Below are 20,321 nucleotides of genomic sequence, written 5' to 3'. Positions count from 1 at the left end.
CTGATATGTGCACAACAACAAGAGAAATGTGACTGCTCTTCTCTTTCCCCCCACCTAACACCAATTTTAGCTTCACTCTTCTTCAGAAAGCCAAGTGTCACGCCGTTGCTGTCGTGTTCGGACACAAACACACACTCATGCACAAACTTTTCAAAATATATTTAGAGTCAAGCAAATTTAAACCAAAACTAACACAGAGAAAAATGCAAACAATTGCAAAACACGAACAACAGAACACCGCCTAACAGGAGATAACTGAGTACGCAATTAACCTGAGGTAATCCTCACTGCACACGAGAGGAAAACCAAAATTACTAACAAGATACAGAAACAAGCACACATTTGAGCAGGACCAAATGACAAGGAGCAACAACATTCTGGCAAGCGGTGTCCCTCTCGGAGCACTTAAGTAGTCAGCTAATTGGACAGCCAGACAGGTGTGTGCCGGAGACTCCGCCCACCCACCTCGCTCAGGTACTGGAAAAGTACCAAGGAGAAAAATGGATCATGACAACTTGAATCTGCTGACCTCAGTACCTTATTGGGTTTATATTCCAAGAACCGAAGCCATCTGTAATGTAAGACCAAATCTTTGGAGACATTTTTGTTTGGTGGTGTGCCAATTAAGGTTGGGAATAGTCGCCATGTTCAATGTTGCTGTTTGAAAGGCAGCATAAGTGCCGTGTGCAAAATCACACATTTGTATATTATTTATATTAGTGCCTTTGTTTTTCTCCCGTCCAATCACCTTGCATTTTTGAGCCTAAGTAGCCTTATCTTCCTTATGTACGACATGTCAGAAATGATTGTTTCTCGTGGCAGGCAGATAGGCAGACTGCTTGTCAACTCCCCGAGTGCCAGCCAGCCAGCGTGTGCGTTCGCTTTGCGTTATCAGCGGGCGAGATTGATTTCTGTGTCCATCTTGTTTGCCCTTCCCTTTGTGCTCCAAAGCTCAATTTAGACGGGCCTATGATGTATTGACGCGCACGCTGCAAATTACCCCGCTAAAAGATGCAAGCGCACAAAGCATCACGTGGAAATGGATAGCGTCTGTCCTTCCATTTGCGTGACGGCATGCCGTTGCCGTTCGGGGCACGTCCTCATTGTGAGGCAGAATGTGATGAGGCTAATGTCTGACAGCGACAACACCAAAATAGGATGTCAGCTGAGAGTAATATGAACCAAGTATTTGCCTGGTGGCAAAGATTTCCTTTTCATTTCTATTTGTCTTGAGCTGTGTAACAACAGACAAACAAAAATACCATCCGTCTCTACTGCCTCTCCACACACACACTTTCTTCACAAAGCAATCCCTTTACTTTATTACCTCGACAGGCTGTTTGTATACCCAAAACCTAATTAGCAATCTTGCTTAATTAAAAAAGAGGCAATCAGTCTTTAGAAGCATAGAAAAATAATGAGCGTGTCACTGTGGGATCCAATAAAGCCCAAATAAAATACTTTTGCAATGAAAGTGCCAGCATGAGGCAGTTCTGCCTCGGTTAGAACCCGCAGACACCTGAGCTAACCGCGTATTGTCGTGCGGTCAAAGGGACAAATGAGTTACTGTAATAAAAATAGCTGTAAAAGCAAGCGGGCACGTATTGGCTTGACTCCCTCACCCATCAAAACGAGGAGCACAATATGAGCAGCCAAAGGGTTGGAGGAGACCAAACACGTCTCCGGCATACAGAGGAGCTCGCCGCTAAATGCCAGTAGGCTGGAGACATTTCGCCGCCTGTAATGTTTCAGCGCTGTTATTACACTCATTCACTCACTGTCAAGTGCAGGGCTGCCAGTTCGGCGGTGTCAGGAGCTTCCAGCGCCGTTAAGTGTTGAGTTTTGGATGCTAATTGGCAAACATTTAACCTGCGCTCCTCTAAAGCGGAGAAGACATTTAAAAGATATTTTAATGACTGGGCTCAGTCAGTTGGAGTCCTCGTGAACATGTCAATCGTCTCAGGAGGATGTCGACGTGCTCTACTGCTAAATGCTAGCTGAACTTTGGTTCATTTCGATCAAACCTGACAAGCGAATTCTTGTGCTTTCATTTTTAACAACTAACAAATTACAACACAATGAACAACAACGGAAAGAAAAATCATCCGTCAAACTACGGCCACTGCAAAAAGAAAAACCCGTCATGTTCTTCACCTTCAAGCCCTTTACGATCACAGATTATAATACGTAGAGTCGAATACGTAGGCCGCGGCTCGCCAATGCATGTAAATACCTTCATGAATGCAAATGGCACATTTAAAATACAAAGCAACAAGCTGAAGAAGGTGAAGGAGCCCGAACGTCATGCAGTAACAGATAGCCACATAATGCCGTAAATCTCCTCACGCAAGGCCAACGGTGTGAACTTGCCAGTCAGGAAAACCAAGAAAGGGATGATGTGAGAGTGAAGTCAAAGACGTGTCTGCCCTGGGCTCAGTTCTGGTCAGGCCGTGATTGGTGGCTGCGAGTTCGACAGCCTATTTGTTTCGTAGTAGCCAGAATCAGTGGCTTCCTATCAGTGTCTGTTGGTTTATAATTTAATTACCGTATTTTCAAGACTATAAGTCACCCCGGAGTATAAGTCGCACCAGCCATAAAATGCAAAACAGATCATGGACACACTCTGGCAGTTGCTCGAAAGTGTCTCGAGATCTTCAGCCAGCCTATCTAGGCAGAGAAACTCCATGATGTGAATTAGGCATTACGTAACAGCACAAAAGTGCAACAATGCGTAATGCCTCACTCGCAGACACAATTACAGAAGTACACGTTGAAGCAAAAGATTTACACGCTTGTTTAATTTCACACTTGAAGGGTGGCAGCCACTCCTGAGAGCCAAGTATTTGTACACAAGCAATTTCAAAGTCAATTTTCCGTGATGTGTCCCCGTCAAATGTAGACATTAGCAAGTGTTGTCGGCAATGGCCTATTGATACAAATCGATAGCTTCAGCATGCATTGCTAAACACGACATCGGGTGGGCCACGTGATTTGTGCCTGCCTTGCATTCCTCCATTCTAAACACCATCACACAACGCTCACAGCTGATGAGTGCAGAGACACAATGACGTTAATGGTTTTGTGAGCGCTGTTTTAATTTCCCAAGTGAAGGCGGGCGGGGAGAGCCCGTCCTCGTGAACCTGGCGTGTCTCGGACAGCCCTTCTCGAGCTCAACGGAGAAAAACGGCCTTATTAGCCCAGTTCATTAAAATCATTAATAGTCATGAAATGAGAGGCACCAGAGTCCAAAAGGCTTAATGCTTCTTCCATATTAATTAGACGCACCCACAAATCTGAAGTGAGGGAAACCAGGCTGCTTTAGCTCAGGGCGCACAACACACGCACACCTGCCTGCTGTGGCGTGACCTCCTCACATCCCTCCCTCGACTGTCACCACGACTAGCCTCATGTTACCGCTCCCGATTAAATTCCCTTTTAATTAAAAGTGATCACATTAAGGAACTGATGTGCTTAATTAAGCAGACTCTGGTGGAAGCATGTGACGGCTCCAATGTAAAACACTTCCCGTGGCAGGAAGAGGCCTTACATCGCAACCCCCCCCGCCGAAACCCGAGCCCCCCCTGTTTGTCTTTACGCAACTTCTAATATGTTAAGTGAGTTTGTGGTCAGAGGGACATTCTATTCAATTTGCATGATTTTAATATTACATTATAAATATGGGATGTTTGATCCTACTTTTTTTTTCAGACCAAAACATTACAATTATTCACTCTTTGAGTACTCCCCAGTATCGGCTCGATATCACTCCCTTGTATCGGTACTCCGCCATTGTTGTTCTTCTTAGTCTTATTCCGATTCTTATTTTATTTTATTTTTTGTTTTTATTATTCTTGCAATATTTGGCTATCTTTATTTGCTGGTCTTTTACAGGATATGCCTGCATCTTCTTTTTCCATCACGCTCCATTCTTTTCACCTTTACCCCCATCGAACTTTTTCCCTCCCCCTTGACACTAATCCTCTTTCGTCTTCCCCTCTTTGTTCCCCTCTGCTCTCTTGTTCCTCCGTCCTCTGACCGCTCTGCACTCTCGCTAGCTCTTACAAGTTATGACTCGTGGCTGCCGAGCTGACAGCAACAGCACGGGACACGATAAGGCTGCGACCTCTTTGGCCGGAGAGGATGAGATGAATACATTTATGCGCCGTGGGAGGTTGTGAGGGGGTCAGCCGGTGCTGTCCCGGGTGTTTGGAAGCCCAACTAAGTCGCTAACAAGAGATGAGGTGAAGAGAAGGAAGAGGTTTAGAGTACGAACAGCATGTCCCGACGTATCAAACATGAAATCCCGAAAAACGTAATTACTTCAGACCGAATAAATCCGTGCATGGATGTACCGACCTTGGTCAGGTACATTTTAACATTGTGATGAGCTCCAATGCAAGAGTTGTAGCAAGCTAAAGAAACACTTAATTAATCAAAGGGCTACTCATAAAGTGGTCCCGGTCCACATGCGGCCCGTGGGCCACCAGTTGCCCACCTAGACAGATACATACAGCAGATTAAAAACAATGTATGTATACAATAAACTCTGTAGTCCTTGAGAATTACACAATCGTGGCAAACAGTCGGGATGGAGAGTTCAGTTGAAAAAAAAAACCACAGAGACAAAGCGATCATTTCAGAAGTGTAATCAATTCATGATAAATGGGCCTGTAAAAAAGATTGAATTTGCTCCTTTTCTGTCTTGTCTCCAATGTTTGTGTTTCACTTTGCACTTGTGTGTCCACCAAGGGCATCATTTATCCAGCAGGCTATAGGTATTAAAAAGGAACTGCTGCCAGGCATTGATGGGTCCTCCCGTTGTACCTGTGTGGATTGGGTTCAAAGGTCACCAGTCACAGGCAATCAGGAGTAAATGCAGCCTGTGTAACTCTAAAAAAGAGCTTTAGAACAAAGCCAAGGCCTTGATTTTGTGTGCGTGTCCATGTGCATGTGTGTGTGCGTGTTACTGCTAGACACCCTCACTCCACCTTACCCAACATAACAGGATTTCTTCTTGTTTATTTCCAAACGTCCGACCTTGCTGACGATCGTTATTCTTCCACAAGAAGGCAAACGTCTCCAAAAAAGACCACTTTGGATTTGAAATGAAATACGTCATTGCCGGTCAAATCACTCCATGGGCATCCAGCCAATCCTTCTATAACCCCGCCAACGTAATTGCGCAACATCCCGCGCTCATCTAATCCGACGCCGTTTCACCGTCCTATTGTCTCCCGGCCTGAACGATGACAATCACCACGACATGCGGAAGCTAAGGAGTTTATCATCCCGAGCCATATTCCAAGACGAGGTCACGGTATTAAATGCACAGATCCACTGAGGTTGAACTCTCTGTTGCTTCATCATAAAGCCTGATCCAATTCAGAGAGAGCAACCATAACACATTTGCATAATGCAGTGTCTTCATTATGTTAATTGTGCCTGCACTCATCCAGCTTTTAGGACTCTTTACACGTGTCCCGTCTCTCTCGCCGTACATTGTGTGCATGAGTGTCTTCCACTATGCCAGCATGTCAATGACGATGGGAGATTATGGAGGTAAATGAGGCTCTCCAAAGCTCTCCAAGCTCTCCGTAGTGCACCGTGAGAGTAAGTGATACCGCAGGGCATCACGGGAGGAGCAATAGAACCGCATTACTGCTGAAATCTCATTGCTATCCTCTAGTGAGGGGTGTAAGTTACCAGGAAAAATGGATGGAGCACACAGAAGGGGAGATGGTGGGGATCGGGATACACCTCTGTGCAATTTCCATTGACACATGTGATCTCTTTAATTTTCCAGCTGGGTGAAAAATGGAAGATGACTTGATTAAATTCTGCCTCGGCTGGATTCCTAAGCAAAGTGGCACATGACTGCTGTTTTTTTTTTGTTTTTTTTTTAGATGCCTTTGTAGCAAGTTTGAATGTGTTAAAGGAGGAGAACTCTTCCTTAGATGCTGCAAAAGCGCTGCTGCTCATCAATCTTTCAGTGTTCTGTCATGCAGGGCCGTGTCAGCGGAAGCCAGCTTTCATCAACGCTGACATAACATCACTGACTTGACTGCCAGTGCTCCTTTTCAGTGGGGGGAAGAATTTTCTTTGAGCCTCCAATGATGTTATCAATTTGGGCACTTACAAAGGAATAAAGTGTCTCTATTTTTATGGTTATTAATTCCTGATGGTAATAGAAAGACAATAGGCAGAGATTTAGAGAAAGCTTGTGTGCTGTGAAATCAAAGGTGAGCTATTTTCTAGTCACAAATATTTGCATATATTATGTATAAGCAGATATATGATAACATATGCAAACCGATATCTAAAATTCTCCAGGTGTGTATATTTCTTTGTTTTATGACGTATCGTAAAAGACAAAAGTTGAGCTAATAAGTATAAAGGTCAAGTAGAAGAGTCCTATAAAAATAAAAGAATAAAAAAAAACTCGCAAGCAAACAAAGCTTTTACTGCTATCTAGTGGAAAATCTTGCTCATTACATTTGGAGGCAGCACAAAAAAAAATCCTTTGGATCCTTTTGTTATTCTTTCCTAATTCATGCATCGGTTGCACATGATAAAAAAATGTGTTCAACTACCATGGTTAAATATTTTTTAGGTCAAGAGTAGAAAATGACATCGGTTCACCACATTTTAATCATGTGCAACTGATAGTTAAGTATTATTTCCTCCCTAATGATGCAGTTGTAATACTGGGTTTAATGTGCTGAGGTCACTATTGGTCCTGTGGGAACGCAACAATGGGAGTAAATTGGTCCACTTTCCATTCTTTAGTAACCAAACAATTTTAATTTTAAAAAAATAGCTCACAAAAAAATATTAGGACTGACTTTTTTTCCTTATTATATACGGTATACATTGATCGTTAGAATAAAGCATAATATTAATAGTTAATAAGCGCTCTCGGCACATAAGGAATTATCTCTGACTATGCCAAAATTTAACAATATTAAAAAAATATAGAGAACAACTTTTCATCTTTTTGGTAGTGGAGAACATGAAGCGTCGTCACATCTTTTAAACTGATGATGAGGTCGATTTGGCTTTAAGATTTTTGTTTTTTTTGGGGGGGGGGCGTCGATTTATCTGCCTCGTTGGCGAGGGGGAGGTATGGGGGGGATCGAACTGCCGGGAGAAAACAGCAAGACGTGATTTCGTCGTCAGCCTTCCAACTTGGAATATTCAGGTGTTGTCTGGACTGGAAGAAACGTCGGCAGATCTCTCGTCTGGACAAACGAAGGCAGGTAAGATACAAAAACATATTTGCTTCTTCTAATCGACCATCATTAGTCTTTCACCGCTATTGTGACTGTCTCGGAAAAGCAACCGGACGCTCAGGCATGCAGCTGATGCGGAGCCTTTTTTTCCAAAACATCTGCCGTGCAGCTGCCTCCCTGCGCAAGGACGCGCATCTGAGGAGGCTATTGCGTCACAACCAGATTCTTCCCGAAATGTTTGTCATTTCACATTTGAAAACACATGCATGAGACTTGCCTTCAAACACTTCTATTGTTTTCCAGTCAGACTATTTTGGACCTTCTCTTTTATTGTGTCCTCCTGGTGTTGGTACGGACATGCCACAATATTGACAGCATACATTGTATAGCTGCATGGGATGCCCTTCTCAATGCCCTGTATGGACCGAATCATCTGTTCTATATATATCCACGTGCAGCAGTGACTCATCCTTTCTTCTTAATAGGATGTCACGTTGGCATGAAATGACTCCAAACTAAGCTTGATTAGTCCCGATTCATGTATCGATTGACTAAAAGGTTGTCTTTGTTTTGCAGGAGCTGAAAATGGCTGTCCTGCTCTTAACGTTCGTGATTTCCACACTCTTCGGTGCCTCGCTTGGATGTCCGACGGTTTGCGCATGCTCAATCAAATATGGGGATTTGTTTGCCGAATGCGCCAACAAAGACTTGATTGAAATCCCAACAGGCTTGCCTCCTACTGTCAACGTTGTTAGTTTCTCAGCAAACAAGATCCGTTTGGTACCTCACGGCATTTTCGACAATGTCACCCAGATGATGTCGCTATGGATGGGCCACAATGAAATTGTCTCCATCGAGCCAGGAAGCCTCACGCCCATGGTTCTTCTCCGTAACTTGGACATCAGCCATAATAAAATCATCAGTTTCCCATGGAGGGATCTGCAGGATCTCACTGGCTTGCAGTTACTTAAGATGAACCACAACGAGTTGGCCAGTCTGCCCAGAGATGCCTTCATTCATCTCCAGAACTTGAAGTCTCTTCGTCTTAACAATAACAAGTTCTTAACTGTAGCTGAGGGGACATTTGATTCTCTGATGTCCTTGTCCCATTTACAGATCTTCAACAATCCTTTTGCATGCACTTGTTCCATCAACTGGTTAAGAGATTGGCTCTCAACAACGACCATCTCCATCCCTCACCAGAATTTGATCACTTGTGCCACTCCAATCACACTTCAAGGAGAAACAATAATAAACGTGCCTGATATAAAATGCCCACAACCAAAAGTCACAATATGGACCGAACCAAATATCGACGACACGACTTTGTACGAGGGCGATACTTTGGTCTTACATTGCGAGTATGACGGCAATCCAAAACCATTGGTCACGTGGCGTCGACGCAGTCAAGCGCAAGAACTGGACCTGACTTCTACAGAGGATCAATCAAGTGAAAGGTCCTTATTGCCAAATCATTCAGTGCGGATCTTTAATAACGGAACCCTCATCATCTCACACCTCAGCGCAGCGGCTGGAGGCAACTACAGCTGCTCCGCCTCCAATGAATTTGGCACCGTAGTAGATTCCCTTTCCGTCAAAGTGGCGCCTTCATCAGAAGAAACATCTGCACAGGACGAGATCACGCCTGGTCTTGACAATGCGACACAACAACCGATGCAGTCCGTGACTGAAATATCTCATTTCGATTCTGTCTCTAACCCGGATTTGCCTCCCACAGAAGCCAAACCTCAATCTTTTAAAACATTAACCGGTGCATCTAAATGTGGATTGAACGCCAAAAAATTGCACATCTCCAGTCATTCCTTGAATGCCAGCTCGCATGACACAAATCATTACATGTTTGACTTTGGCGTCATCGCACTTTGGGTATCAGAAACCGAGGCGACCATACGACTGGACCCGCTTCTTATCCCTAGACGGGCAAACCGAAGCGTCGTCTTTGTGGCAGCTTCGGAAAGTCACCGGAACGGCACAGGAAATCCCGATGAAAGAATCGCTTCGCCGGGACTCCATTTGTGTGTCACCGCCAACCACAAACACTCACCTGTTCTGTGGTCGCCGGTTAAAGAAGGTCTGGGAACTTACCTCCTCAGCGATTTGCAGCCTGGCACCAACTACTCCCTCTGTTTGACCTACAAGGGGGAAGACTGTGAGGTCCAAGTCATCTTCGCAACCAAAAAGAAAGTCCCCAATCTGATCATCATCATCTCAGTCAGCATCTGCCTTCTGACTGTGTCCACGGTTCCTCTTCTAGGAGCCATGTGCTTCCACTTGGTGCATAAATACCGCAGTAAAACCTACAAGTTGATCCTAAAAGCCAGAGACCAGTACCAAATGGAGAGGAGCCGGGCCACCAACATCAACATCCCACCACTGACTGAATCTCCGAAGAATATAAACGCCGAGCGACTGGATGAGGACGACGGGTCCACAGAGAGTCTGGACGGAGAGAAGGAGGCGGATACGGAAGACAGCATCATGACCGAGACTGGCACTTTGTCTCAGTCGAGAGGGAATTTGGACGAATGCGAGGTCGGATCGGACTTCAGCGACAGGCTCCCTTTGGGGGCCGAAGCTGTCAATATCGCAAGCGACTAGAAATACTCGCAACAAGTGCACTTGGTCAAATACTATGCTGCTTTTGTTTCACTTTGTGCCAGTGATGTCAGCGATGTTAGTCTTATGTGAATGTGCTCCAGTCTCAAGTGAGGGACCAAGACATTCGTCAATTTACCAAGCGAGCAACTAGCTAACTAACTCACTCACTCACTCGTTAGACAATCGGCAGTGTTTGGTGAACGTAGCAGACAGTTCAATAATCGTAGGGTAGATGATGAGATAGGAGACACCTGATTAAAAAAAAAATTGATGTATTGTAATCGCAGTTGTCATTGCCAACTTGCTAAGAGACATCCTTATTTGGGTAGCAATAAAGATTGAAAATTGCAAACATGTAGCAAATAATTAGCAGGAAAAAAGACAATGTACTACATGCAGTGGCGGAGCTAGAATATATTTTCCAAGGGGGGGCAAGGGGTCGGGTATTATATTCAGTGATTTCATCGCATAACACTTCTCCAATCAGTTCTGTGTTTTGACAATGTCTTCCAACTTAATTTTTTGCTGACATCCACATTTTTTTTTTGTTTTTGATAGAATGTGTCGTCAAATACAAAAACATACTGCGATTTTTTTATGAACATAGCTGTAAAACCAACCCTTCTTGAATCAATTTTTTTTTCTTACTGCCTCTTTTCTATTGTGCATTCTGGCATTTAAAACAGCAGTTGTGTTTCGACGCAAGTTCTTTCACTATCTCGGTGTAAGTTGAACATTGATTGCTTTTGAGACACGTGTTAGCTTTATCGTCAATAACCAAGATTCTATCTGCTGCTTACATACTGTGCCGTCCCAACTTCGTGACAAGCTTGCAGATGTGATATTGTACTTTGAACTACTTTGTTTTAACATGGCGTGTTTTTCCAAAAGTGGAACTCTGACCTCATTCATCCCGTTGTCATGCTGCAATTGATCAGTCCCGATCAATATATGTGCATGTCAATATGGAACCACCACAGGCCTGCACTAGCAGGACAAAAAAAAAATCAAGATACTAGGTGCATCAAATCGGTTTATTGCAACAATAGACGGAAAAAAAGTACATCAATACTGTAGTATTTCATCTAAATTATGGAACGATGTTGGCTAAAATGTTTACTTGTACAATGTAACAAAGTATTACAGAGTTGTGCATTGCTAGCTTACTTCAACTTGTTGTGACAATAATAACATGTACGGTTTTAGTAAATCAATCTTGATGCTTGTAAGAAATTCTCAATCAGATTTATCTTGCTTCTCACTGGGAGGAACGGGCTCAGCGGACGGTGTCTTGACTGCTTCCCTCTTGCTGCTTGTCTGCTTGCTACGCTTTGGGCTGCCGTTGAGGACGCTCTCCAAACTCTGCGTTGTCTGGAAGTGCTTCCTGGAGCCCAGCAGGGAGGGATTGTTGACCAGCGTGTACACCAGTTGCCAGCGAGAACGAATCCTACGACTGCTGGTCGGCTTGCTTTGCGAGCTCTCCTGGATCCCTGCAAAGTCATTTAGTGTTACATATACCGTATTTTCCGCACTATAAGGCGCACCTAAAAACCTCCCATTTTCTCGAAAGCCGACAGTGCGCCTTATAATCAGGTGCGCCTTATATATGGACCAATATTGAGCCACTACAGCAGGCGTGTCCAAAGCCCGGCCCGCGGGCCAAATGTATATATCTTATATATGGACAAAGTTTTTAAATGGGCCATTCATTGAAGGTGCGCCTTATAATCCGGTGCGCCTTATAGTGCGGAAAATACGATACTCAATACGGGCATGAATTGCCAATGGTGTGCGTGTTATTATACCTTCCTCAGCTTCTCGTATTTTCTGGCCCACTCGGCCACCTTCGATCATTAAGTCCAATAGTAGCCCGCAGAAAGCTTTCATCACCGGATGTGTCTGGCTTACCTCCACCTTCAGAAAGTGTGTGTAGTAGTGATATGCTGGGTGGGGTCAAAAGACACATGGGCACTGATCAATGACATGAATATCTTCAAGCTTTATCTACGAACTGTGCTGTGTTGTTTGTCCTGACTGTTCTTTCTAGTCTTTCTACTTCACCTGGGTCATAGGATTCGGCAGTACGGTGCAGTAGACTGATGTCGACCCGGCCGAGATGCAAAATGTTATACAACGCCGTGATGACCATTCGCCATATGGCCACTATCAGCCCCACCACGGTGTTGATGAGGAACAGCAGGTACGTCAGAAGGAACAAACTCTCCCTGGAAATTGAGTACGATTTAAAACTGGTCCCTTGAGGATTTCTACAAACGAACGACATACCTGTTATTTAAGTCTCTGGTGCCGGCGTCTTTTTTGACAAAGGCAAATTTGGCAACGACGTGCTGAAGCACCGTGATCAAGGTGATTGTGACCCACGCAGGCCTGACGCATCACACATAGGTGAAAAATGATTTGCCTTTTCAGAATGAAAACAATGCATCAATGTTTGCTGACTGACCAAGCCTTGCCAGCAATCTCAAAGGCCATTAGGTTACGTCCGTGGAAGATGGGGATGATAATAAGGAAGACCAGGAACAAGAAGCAGATGAAAAACACCACAGTCTGGATCACCATACCTGCCAGGATAGCACAAACATGTATATTTTCTCTTTTGCACATTTTTTTTTATTACCAAATAAGTGATTAGTAATCTATTTTTTATTTTTTGGCTTTACCCAGACAGACAATTGCTGCTTGGTATCCAGTCAAGCCCATCCAACAGACAACACCAGATTTCGATGGACGGAGGTTCTTCTGGCTCTTGTAGAGGTTGTAAATGTCTCCCTTGTACAGTCCCCACAGGTTGGACCTTAAACACAGAGCACAAGGGCCATTTTCATCCACTGAGGCCATTTCACAAACCCATTTATTGACTGGTTCATGAAGCAAATTTGAAGCTTCATTTTCCCATCACTGGATACAATACAATAATTTCTTGGTAGATTAGAAATGTACTACCTGTGAAGCACCATGGTCCTCATGAGCATGACCAGACTGACCATGCAAGACAGGGTCATTGCACAAAGGTAGCAGACTGAAAAAAAACCACACAGGATTGATCAAAACGTAATTCATTACCTCTAGCAATCAAGATGTAATTTCGTTAGAATGTCCCAAACCTTCCAGCAGCCAAGTATAGAAAGTGACAATTTTGACAACCTCCATTCTATCATCAGAGAGGATAATCCCAAATCCCAGTAAGAGGAAGGCGATGTTCTCATCAATACCGGCACGGACAATATGAAGAGTTGGGACAACCAATACAACTAATAAAAGGGCTGTCTGAAAGACAAAATGCTCTACTGTAAGGCAAACAGACTTTTAATCCCAAGTAACATTATAGAGAATTCAATAATTTGAGTACATGGTCATAAAATGTGTCATGATGTTAGCTCACTCACATGGTAGATGGCCACCAAAGCCACAAAGACTGACACAGCCAATTTTAGAGGAAAACGAAACACTGAAAGCGAGATAATAACAAATTAGTTCAATAAAATGTTGCAGTATCTCTGAAGTGAAGGGTGCACACCTTTTTCTGGGATATAAATATAACTCTTAGCCACATCCAGCAGTCTCCTCACCAGTGTTGCTTTGTCGGATGAGGACGAACTACACAATTAAAAAATAATAATAATAATTAATCACAGCTTTCCAAGTTTTTAACCAGCAATGTAGTGAATTTAAGAAGAGCTGGTTTTATTTGGCCCTTGAAACGTCCATTCTGCCTTCAAATGGCGAAATCACATTTGGATCAGTAAAATGCCGAACCAGCAAAAATGGTTTCCATTCACCTGATTGCTGCTGGCTTCTTCTTTTTGAGAAGACCTTTTACATAGTCACTGTAGTAACAGCTATCCAGGTCCTGGAAGAGAAATACTTTCAAACAATATTCTATTATCCTATCACTGTATGCTAGCAAAATTGGATGTTGAAACGAAACCTTGGATTGATATTCTTAGCACATGTGAGGAAGAAAAAAAAACATCAGAGGTCTTGGATAATCCGCTCAAAGATGCAGAGTAATGTTCACAAAAAGCTCTTTATTCTAATCATGAACGTGATGCCTAACGTTGCACAAATACATGTTGTTCAGCATCGCGTTTTATGTCCCTTCTAGCTCATTGTTAGAAAAAGAGAAGGTGAGATTTGAGACAAACATTTCTCACCTCTTCAGTCTTTGTTCCTCTGATAAACAGCAAAGCAAACTGGACGCAAAGATACGCCAGGCAAGCTAGCTGAGGCAAAGTCGCTAGCAAAGAGTAGAACTTATACAGCTGGAAAAGAAACAAATTGATCAGATGGTGAACATAAACAAATATACTGAACGCAAATTACCTCTGGAGTCTTTGGGCAGTCCAACTTTTGCCACAACTGGATACCAAAATGGCCGCCGGAGAGTAAAACCCCAAACACATAACCGGCCTTATGCTGTAGAGTGCTACAAACCATCAGAGGGTAGTAGAGAACCGGATAGTAGAAGATGGCTGTTATCTTCATGAACTCTGATTAAATATGGAGATTAAATCAATGTATCCTTTCTTGTTTCATGTTTGTCCACTTGAGATTTTGATGTTTCTGGGCACCTTTGATTTCAGCCGGAGTGTCCTTGGAGAAGGGCAACGGATCGGGTGCAATCACCAGCACGGCCAGTTTGCTGAACAGAAGTCCAAAGACAGCCATCGCCACACCTTTGCTCTGTGTCTGGTCCAGGAAGTTGGTTGGACTACGAGATGGTACGGCAGCCCATGTCATGTAAACGTTATTGGAATCAACCACTGCGGAGCTCACCTCAAGATACTGGACGATCCTCTTGTGAATCCCTGGCAGAGTTTATTTCTCCTGCTTAGAACTGCCAGAATTAGCAGAATCACCAGCTAGAATCAGGAGGACATGTTAACAGATTCTGGTGTTTCCACTTTGGGTTCACTTTCTTTAGTTTAAATCAGTTGATGAGTCATATTGTTGCCAGATTCGCCATAACTTACAGATGCCGAGAGTATGCATATGTGAAAAATGGCATCGTTGGCTGTTGGGTCACACGGTAAAATGACTCTGTGGAAGACATGCAAGCAAAATTGGAACTGATGTTGATCAAAATGTATTCCGAATATTATTGGAAAAAAGCCAAAGATCATTTTCTGACTTGAAGCTCAGGGACGGTGGTACTTACTCTTTGGGAGGTTTTGTAGGCTCTGGGTTATTAGAATACCAGTCTGAATAATCATAATAAGAATATTCAAAAGGTTCAAATTCATCCTTGCTGTGGTTCATTGCGCCTGCTTGGTGAAGTCCAACAGGACGAATAAAGCTCCCGTTCCGCTTTCAATTCAGCGGGTCGGATCCGTTGATGCGATGTTGCGACCGAATGCATTCCAGTAAGCGTTAAGAATTAAACACAGTAGATTAGCTGCTGCACATGGGGGGCGTGGAAAAACTAGAAGAACATTTTGACCTAAGGTGAACCCTGATTAACCACTTCATCCGTCTCGTCAACGAAACTGACACTGAACTTGCATTTTTACGCATTGGCATTAGCTGATTGATAAGGTCGATCATTCATTTATTTATTTATTTTTTTCTGGACCTCTTCTATTGGCTCCATTCTCTGATTTTGAGCCCAGGCCACAGCTCCATATAAACATGATTGTTGATGGCAAGGAACTATGTTGAGATGAGTTGAAGAGCTTCATGTAGTGTTTTGCCACAAGCTAAGGGCGTTCCAAGGCATTTAAAAACCTTTTGGGGTCGCGTCACTGACGGTTTGTTATTTCTTGTTATACTTTTTGACAAAACCAAACCCTATTATATAACACCACCTCAACACCCTATAATGTTGTGAATATGTGATTTAGCGTTAAAAGTGGTTAATGTCATTTTCATGCTGCTATGTGGAATTAACTTTCATCCTTGTTCCGCCTGTTATTGACGAGACTAATCCCATCTCGGGTCTAAACAAAGGGAACGTTTGTTTGCCTTGGAAGAAAAATTTAACTCTTAAATTACAGATTAGATTGATTCTTTTAGACAGTGTGGAAATGGTGCTGTTGTTTATCTGAAAAAATAATTTTGGTGCGGTTGTTGCTTGTCTGTGATGGACTGAGCTATTTTGATTTATAATGAGCTGATATTTTATTTATTTCACAAACCCAACAAAATGGAAAATGATTCTGTTTCTTTATCAAGGCAGGACACATGAATACACACTCACACCAATATAGAATATACAGTCCATCTATCAACCCGGCAAACAAATCATCCTTGGAAGAAGAGAACTGAGAAATATTTGCAAACGAGCTGCTTGACACGAAAATCAAATAATTTACAAGCAAGACGAGACTGAATTACCTGGCGTGGCAAGAGCAAACAGTGACCTTAAATTTAACCTTAAAAGCTTTAACAAAAGCAGCAATCTGCCAATACTGGTAATAAAATGAAGACTGCACACGTTTTTCACGAACAGAATCAGTTTTTAAACATGTCGCAAAGTAGTTTCTCCATGGGAGTGTTTCCGATGGTTCTGTGAAAGAACAGCAGCTCGATGCGCTCGGAGTTCACGAAACGTAACGACGGCAGAAGTAGCAGCAGCTTTCCAAACCTAAAAAAAAAAAAAATAATAGGTATCTTTGCTGCACACTTTTGTGACATTCACATTTAGTCATTCCATTTTCATGTTTTTTCTATTATATTAAAAAGAGAGCCAAGATGTTACCTGGCCGCTTGACTGGGGTAGTGCGAGCGGATATGTTGTCCCAGCATTACGTGCGACTGATCCTGAAGGTTCTCCACTTGTTCTGGATCTTTTAGACCACGGGTCTCTGAGGACAACAAGAAGGAGTCGTGTGAGTGAGATTTTTAAAAATGTACTTCTTAAATTCACCTAAATGAGAAATTTGTTTTTGGCTTAAAAAAACAAAAATTTGTAAAAAGCTTTATTTTAGAAATTATTTCTTAATGGTCTTACTTTGAACACCCCATTCGGGAATTTTAATACAAAATTATATTATTTCGCCTGGGGAAAAAAAATTCTATTTACAGCTACAGTTCCTCACCAGGCTTAAAGAGCACAATGGCCTTGAGGCAAGCGAACTCCGTGGGGTCGACGGCGAGTGCCTTAAAGCGACTGAAGACCTCCTGGAGGAGTCTCAGGTCCAGGCTGGTGTAGCTGGTCTTGCCCTGCGTACCCGGGCACAGGTCTGGCAAGGAGAGCAAGGGGCAGCTGTCCAGCGGCAGAGACCACTGGATTGCACACAAGAGGAAGAGCTCGCTCCATGCCTCCTCGAGTAGGATCACCTGAAAGGGTAAAACCCAGACCGACGATGATTCACCCTTCCGTTTCAAACTGGCAGAGCATCAAATATTATTTCAGTGAATGTGACTAAGCGTGTGCAATGTGGGAAGTCACACCTGGTCTCTGAAGGGCAGGTTGGAAAATACTGGCAGGTTCTTGGCCCACTTGACCGATACAAAGAGAAGTCTCGCCGAAGTCTCGTAGATATTTTCTGAGGTGGATGGGTAAAGTGCCATGTGGTACTCCGAAGACGCCCGCTCCGGTTCATTGCTGGTCACGTCGATGTTCTCGTCAACTGGGATAAAGGAGGAGATATTACAGTCTGCTGATGATGACCATTTTAAGTTCTTGGTCCATTTTTAATTCTCACAGAATTGCAACATAACCTAAACAATGTTCCTGTGATTTCTCCTCACCGTCCTCGGGTTCCAGCTTGGCGCAAGTCTCGGCCGTCATGAGGCTGGCCATGAAGCGGTGGTTGTTATGTGGGCTGACGCAGCGTTGCGGGGGCACCGAGGAGGTGATGGCGACGGACGAGGTGATGTGGGGCCACGTGATGACCGAGCCACTTGAGGAGGAGGACGAGGAAGAGGAGGAAGAGGAACAGGTGGGCTCCCGTGTGGTAGCCAGGTGCTCCTTCTCGTGATCCACATCGATGGAGTCCAAACGCACCTGAGCTGTGCTGCGGGGTTGCCGCTCATTCTGCACAGCTATGGAAGAGTTTGTTTGATTGACTTGCAACGTTTCAATCGTCAGGAAGTTCACACGCTCCTCAAACTCATTTACCGTCTTTATTCATGCCCGCCTGCAGGCACTTTTTCAGCCGGCACGCCTGGCACTGGTTGCGATGGGCTTTGTCTACTGGACACATGCCCGTGCCCGCCTGACACCTGCAAACCAACAACCACATCATTTTTTTGCAAGACGAGAAACATTTTTCTACTTTTCTGAAGACAGCTGTTAGCAGATAGCTTTTTTATTTGAAGAATATGTGGATTATTGCGTTTATATTTGACATAGCCATATATGTGTCTAATAATTACAATGAATGAATGAATGATCTTTTTATCCCCAAATCATTATAAAAGTTTAATTTACATAAAAGTAAGAAAATTTCCAATTTTATTAGCAATAGAAATATTGTTTTGTAATCCTACCTGTAAATGAGTCTCCTCCTCACGCTGCGTTTGAAGAAGCCACTGCAGCCGTTACAGGCGTAAATGCCGTAGTGTTTTCCACTGCTGGTGTCTCCGCACACTTTGCAGACCAGAGCTGGGCTGAGGGCTTTGCCGGGGGCCGGGCTCCTGGCTGAGGGTCAAACCCACCAGGAGGTTAGTACAGTTGCATTCATTCAGCGATAAACTGTCATGCACTATGGGACTGCCATCTGTGATGTGACTTGACTCAGTCTAACAAAATATTGCAATACCTTAGTGGATAGTTCTCAACTTAATGAATAACTGGGAACACATAAGTTAAATAAACTGAAATGAATTCAAATAATGAAATAAAATGAGCCGACAATCCTTGGAGTACACCTGTTGCTTCTAAAGCTGAAATATGGCTCTCACCTCCTCTGGTGTCGTCCATCCCGCCGCTCCCGCTAGACTCGGTGGGCGAACACGACGGGGCCATGGACATCTTTGTCAGGTGAGCCTCCATCATTTTCACAATTTTTGTTTTTTCTTGAACGGAGGGGATATAAATGTCCCCGATCCTGAAACTGTATCTGGTATCCACCAGCACGGAGGGGGGAAAAAAAGGGGGCCCCGCTACAGCTCCCAATGTGCAGATGGCAACCTGAGTCCCCTGCAGAGTCTTTCAACTGGCTGCAGCTTCTGGTGTGGAGATGCAAACTCAAGCTTACACACAGGTTGTACGTCCGTCACTGTCTGTGGGGGCTCCTCGGTGGCACCTCCTCAAAAGAGAACCGAGGGGCAGGGGGCGGAGGGGAGGGGGGGTGCCGGGGATTAGCCCCAAGTGCTGTGTAAGCAGCATGCTTATTTGTCATCCTCTTAATCTTTACTGTTCATCTAGTGGATCAATCAGTCACATTGCCCGAATATTGGTGATGCACAAAATGTGATGACCTCTGGAAGAGTTTTTTAAAGTCTTGTCGGTGCATCACTGCTTTTCCGTCCATGCATTTAACCGGGAGGGGACAACCTCACATCATGATATTTACACGTCTCTTCAATTTGAGTGAGACACGTCATATATTTAATCTGTGTGATTGCCTCTAAATGAGTGTTTGCTCAGGGGGTTCCCATTTACTTCCATTTTGCTTTTTTGGATAAAATGCATATCACCTGCTTCCAGGGGGGACTCATAAAAATTGGATGTGAATTTACCTCATAGGGATGTTCTTGAGTTGGAATGTGCGCAGTCCAAAGCAACTACTCATCAGAACTTTTCATTTTGTGAATGAAATTCCCGGGAGACAATAAATGAATAAGTGTGCGCTCGCCATATTTGTTGACTTTCAAATGATTGATTGGTGCCGCTTCAAATCCCGCTTTCATCGACAGCAAAGCCAACTGTTGACGCGTGAAATCCGTCTGAATTTGTCAAGTTTGTGCTTATTGCTCAAATCACTTATAAACCTGCATGGTAGAGCAAATTTATTGTCAATGTCAGCGTTTTGCAACAACAACAAGGATGGGAAAGAAACAAAAATGTCAAAAACAAGGTGGAAAGCAGTTAAGTAGATTAGGGTTTGACCACATTTTGTCTGCCCGAACACTAGTCACAGTCAATAAGAGACTGGGGGGGGGGAGAAACACAATTAGCTCAAAAGATTAAAAGAGCAGCGAAGACACACTTGTTGAGGGCATCTTTTGCCATATGGTGACTACTCTTTTCATCCTTGGCTGCCACTTTGGTGACCTTTGTAAGATTTACCGGTTAATTAGTCCTCGGAGGTCCGAATTTTAAAGACTTTCTGCTTGGATTCACCTAATCGGACCCTGATTACCTGGATATGGAATTATTTACGTTTTGAGGGGAGGGGTATTTTTTGCCCCACTACAATAAATAAGAAAATGTTTTCCCAAAGATGCCGCACGGTAAGAAAAATCTATCTTTTGTGCAAGTCTTTTTCTTTGGGGATTTAAAAAAAAAAAAAAAAGATTATAAACAGCAGCAGCGACATACATAATTTCAAATTGTGATGTAAC

The 20,321-nt window shown here is 43.6% G+C and overlaps 3 protein-coding genes and 1 long non-coding RNA gene across 4 annotated transcripts; 2 read left to right on the top strand and 2 right to left on the bottom strand.

Moving 5' to 3' along the window:
- The first annotated feature begins 7,115 nt into the window (after positions 1-7,115).
- On the top strand, positions 7,116-10,887 carry LOC119120043 (immunoglobulin superfamily containing leucine-rich repeat protein 2-like). The gene is made up of 2 exons (XM_037246638.1): positions 7,116-7,256; positions 7,806-10,887. Exon 2 carries the CDS (start codon positions 7,815-7,817, stop codon positions 9,846-9,848), a length of 2,034 nt encoding a protein of 677 aa, XP_037102533.1. The 5' UTR covers positions 7,116-7,256; positions 7,806-7,814; the 3' UTR covers positions 9,849-10,887.
- Positions 10,867-15,197, bottom strand: LOC119119997 (receptor for retinol uptake stra6-like). Its single transcript, XM_037246563.1, has 17 exons — positions 15,028-15,197; positions 14,843-14,909; positions 14,646-14,731; positions 14,441-14,580; positions 14,193-14,359; positions 14,024-14,131; positions 13,649-13,719; positions 13,387-13,466; positions 13,256-13,317; positions 12,974-13,136; positions 12,813-12,888; positions 12,530-12,663; positions 12,313-12,430; positions 12,135-12,236; positions 11,910-12,073; positions 11,654-11,791; positions 10,867-11,338 (listed from the first exon to the last, which is right to left on the bottom strand). The coding sequence occupies exons 1-17, from the start codon at positions 15,126-15,128 to the stop codon at positions 11,085-11,087; spliced, it is 2,031 nt and encodes a 676-aa protein (XP_037102458.1). The 5' UTR covers positions 15,129-15,197; the 3' UTR covers positions 10,867-11,084.
- Positions 12,330-17,765, top strand: LOC119120048. Its single transcript, XR_005097422.1, has 5 exons — positions 12,330-12,451; positions 12,534-14,590; positions 16,551-16,696; positions 16,899-17,155; positions 17,578-17,765. It is a non-coding gene; the product is annotated as an uncharacterized LOC119120048 (long non-coding RNA).
- On the bottom strand, positions 16,015-19,034 carry nr2e3 (nuclear receptor subfamily 2, group E, member 3). Its single transcript, XM_037246639.1, is given in 10 exon segments — positions 16,015-16,452; positions 16,567-16,672; positions 16,907-17,147; positions 17,262-17,440; positions 17,562-17,635; positions 17,674-17,757; positions 17,759-17,855; positions 17,932-18,035; positions 18,303-18,453; positions 18,720-19,034. Coding segments are annotated over 10 exon segments (1,260 nt in total). The 5' UTR covers positions 18,811-19,034; the 3' UTR covers positions 16,015-16,319.
- Positions 19,035-20,321: the final 1,287 nt, after the last annotated feature.

The sequence above is a fragment of the Syngnathus acus genome, chromosome 3 (assembly GCF_901709675.1).
Source record: "Syngnathus acus chromosome 3, fSynAcu1.2, whole genome shotgun sequence".
NCBI lineage: Eukaryota > Metazoa > Chordata > Actinopteri > Syngnathiformes > Syngnathidae > Syngnathus > Syngnathus acus.
This window is presented reverse-complemented; position numbering and strand designations above follow the sequence as displayed.

Excerpts from the sequence above, each read along its gene's own strand:
- LOC119120043 (XM_037246638.1), top strand. The coding sequence starts at position 7,815 with ATGGCTGTCCTGCTCTTAACGTTCGTGATTTCCACACTCTTCGGTGCC.
- LOC119119997 (XM_037246563.1), bottom strand. The coding sequence starts at position 15,128 with ATGAACCACAGCAAGGATGAATTTGAACCTTTTGAATATTCTTATTAT. Across the intron at positions 14,910-15,027 it reads CCTACAAAACCTCCCAAAGA|AGTCATTTTACCGTGTGACC; the intron begins GTAAGTACCACC and ends TGTCTTCCACAG. Across the intron at positions 12,074-12,134 it reads ACCAGAGACTTAAATAACAG|GGAGAGTTTGTTCCTTCTGA; the intron begins GTATGTCGTTCG and ends CTCAATTTCCAG.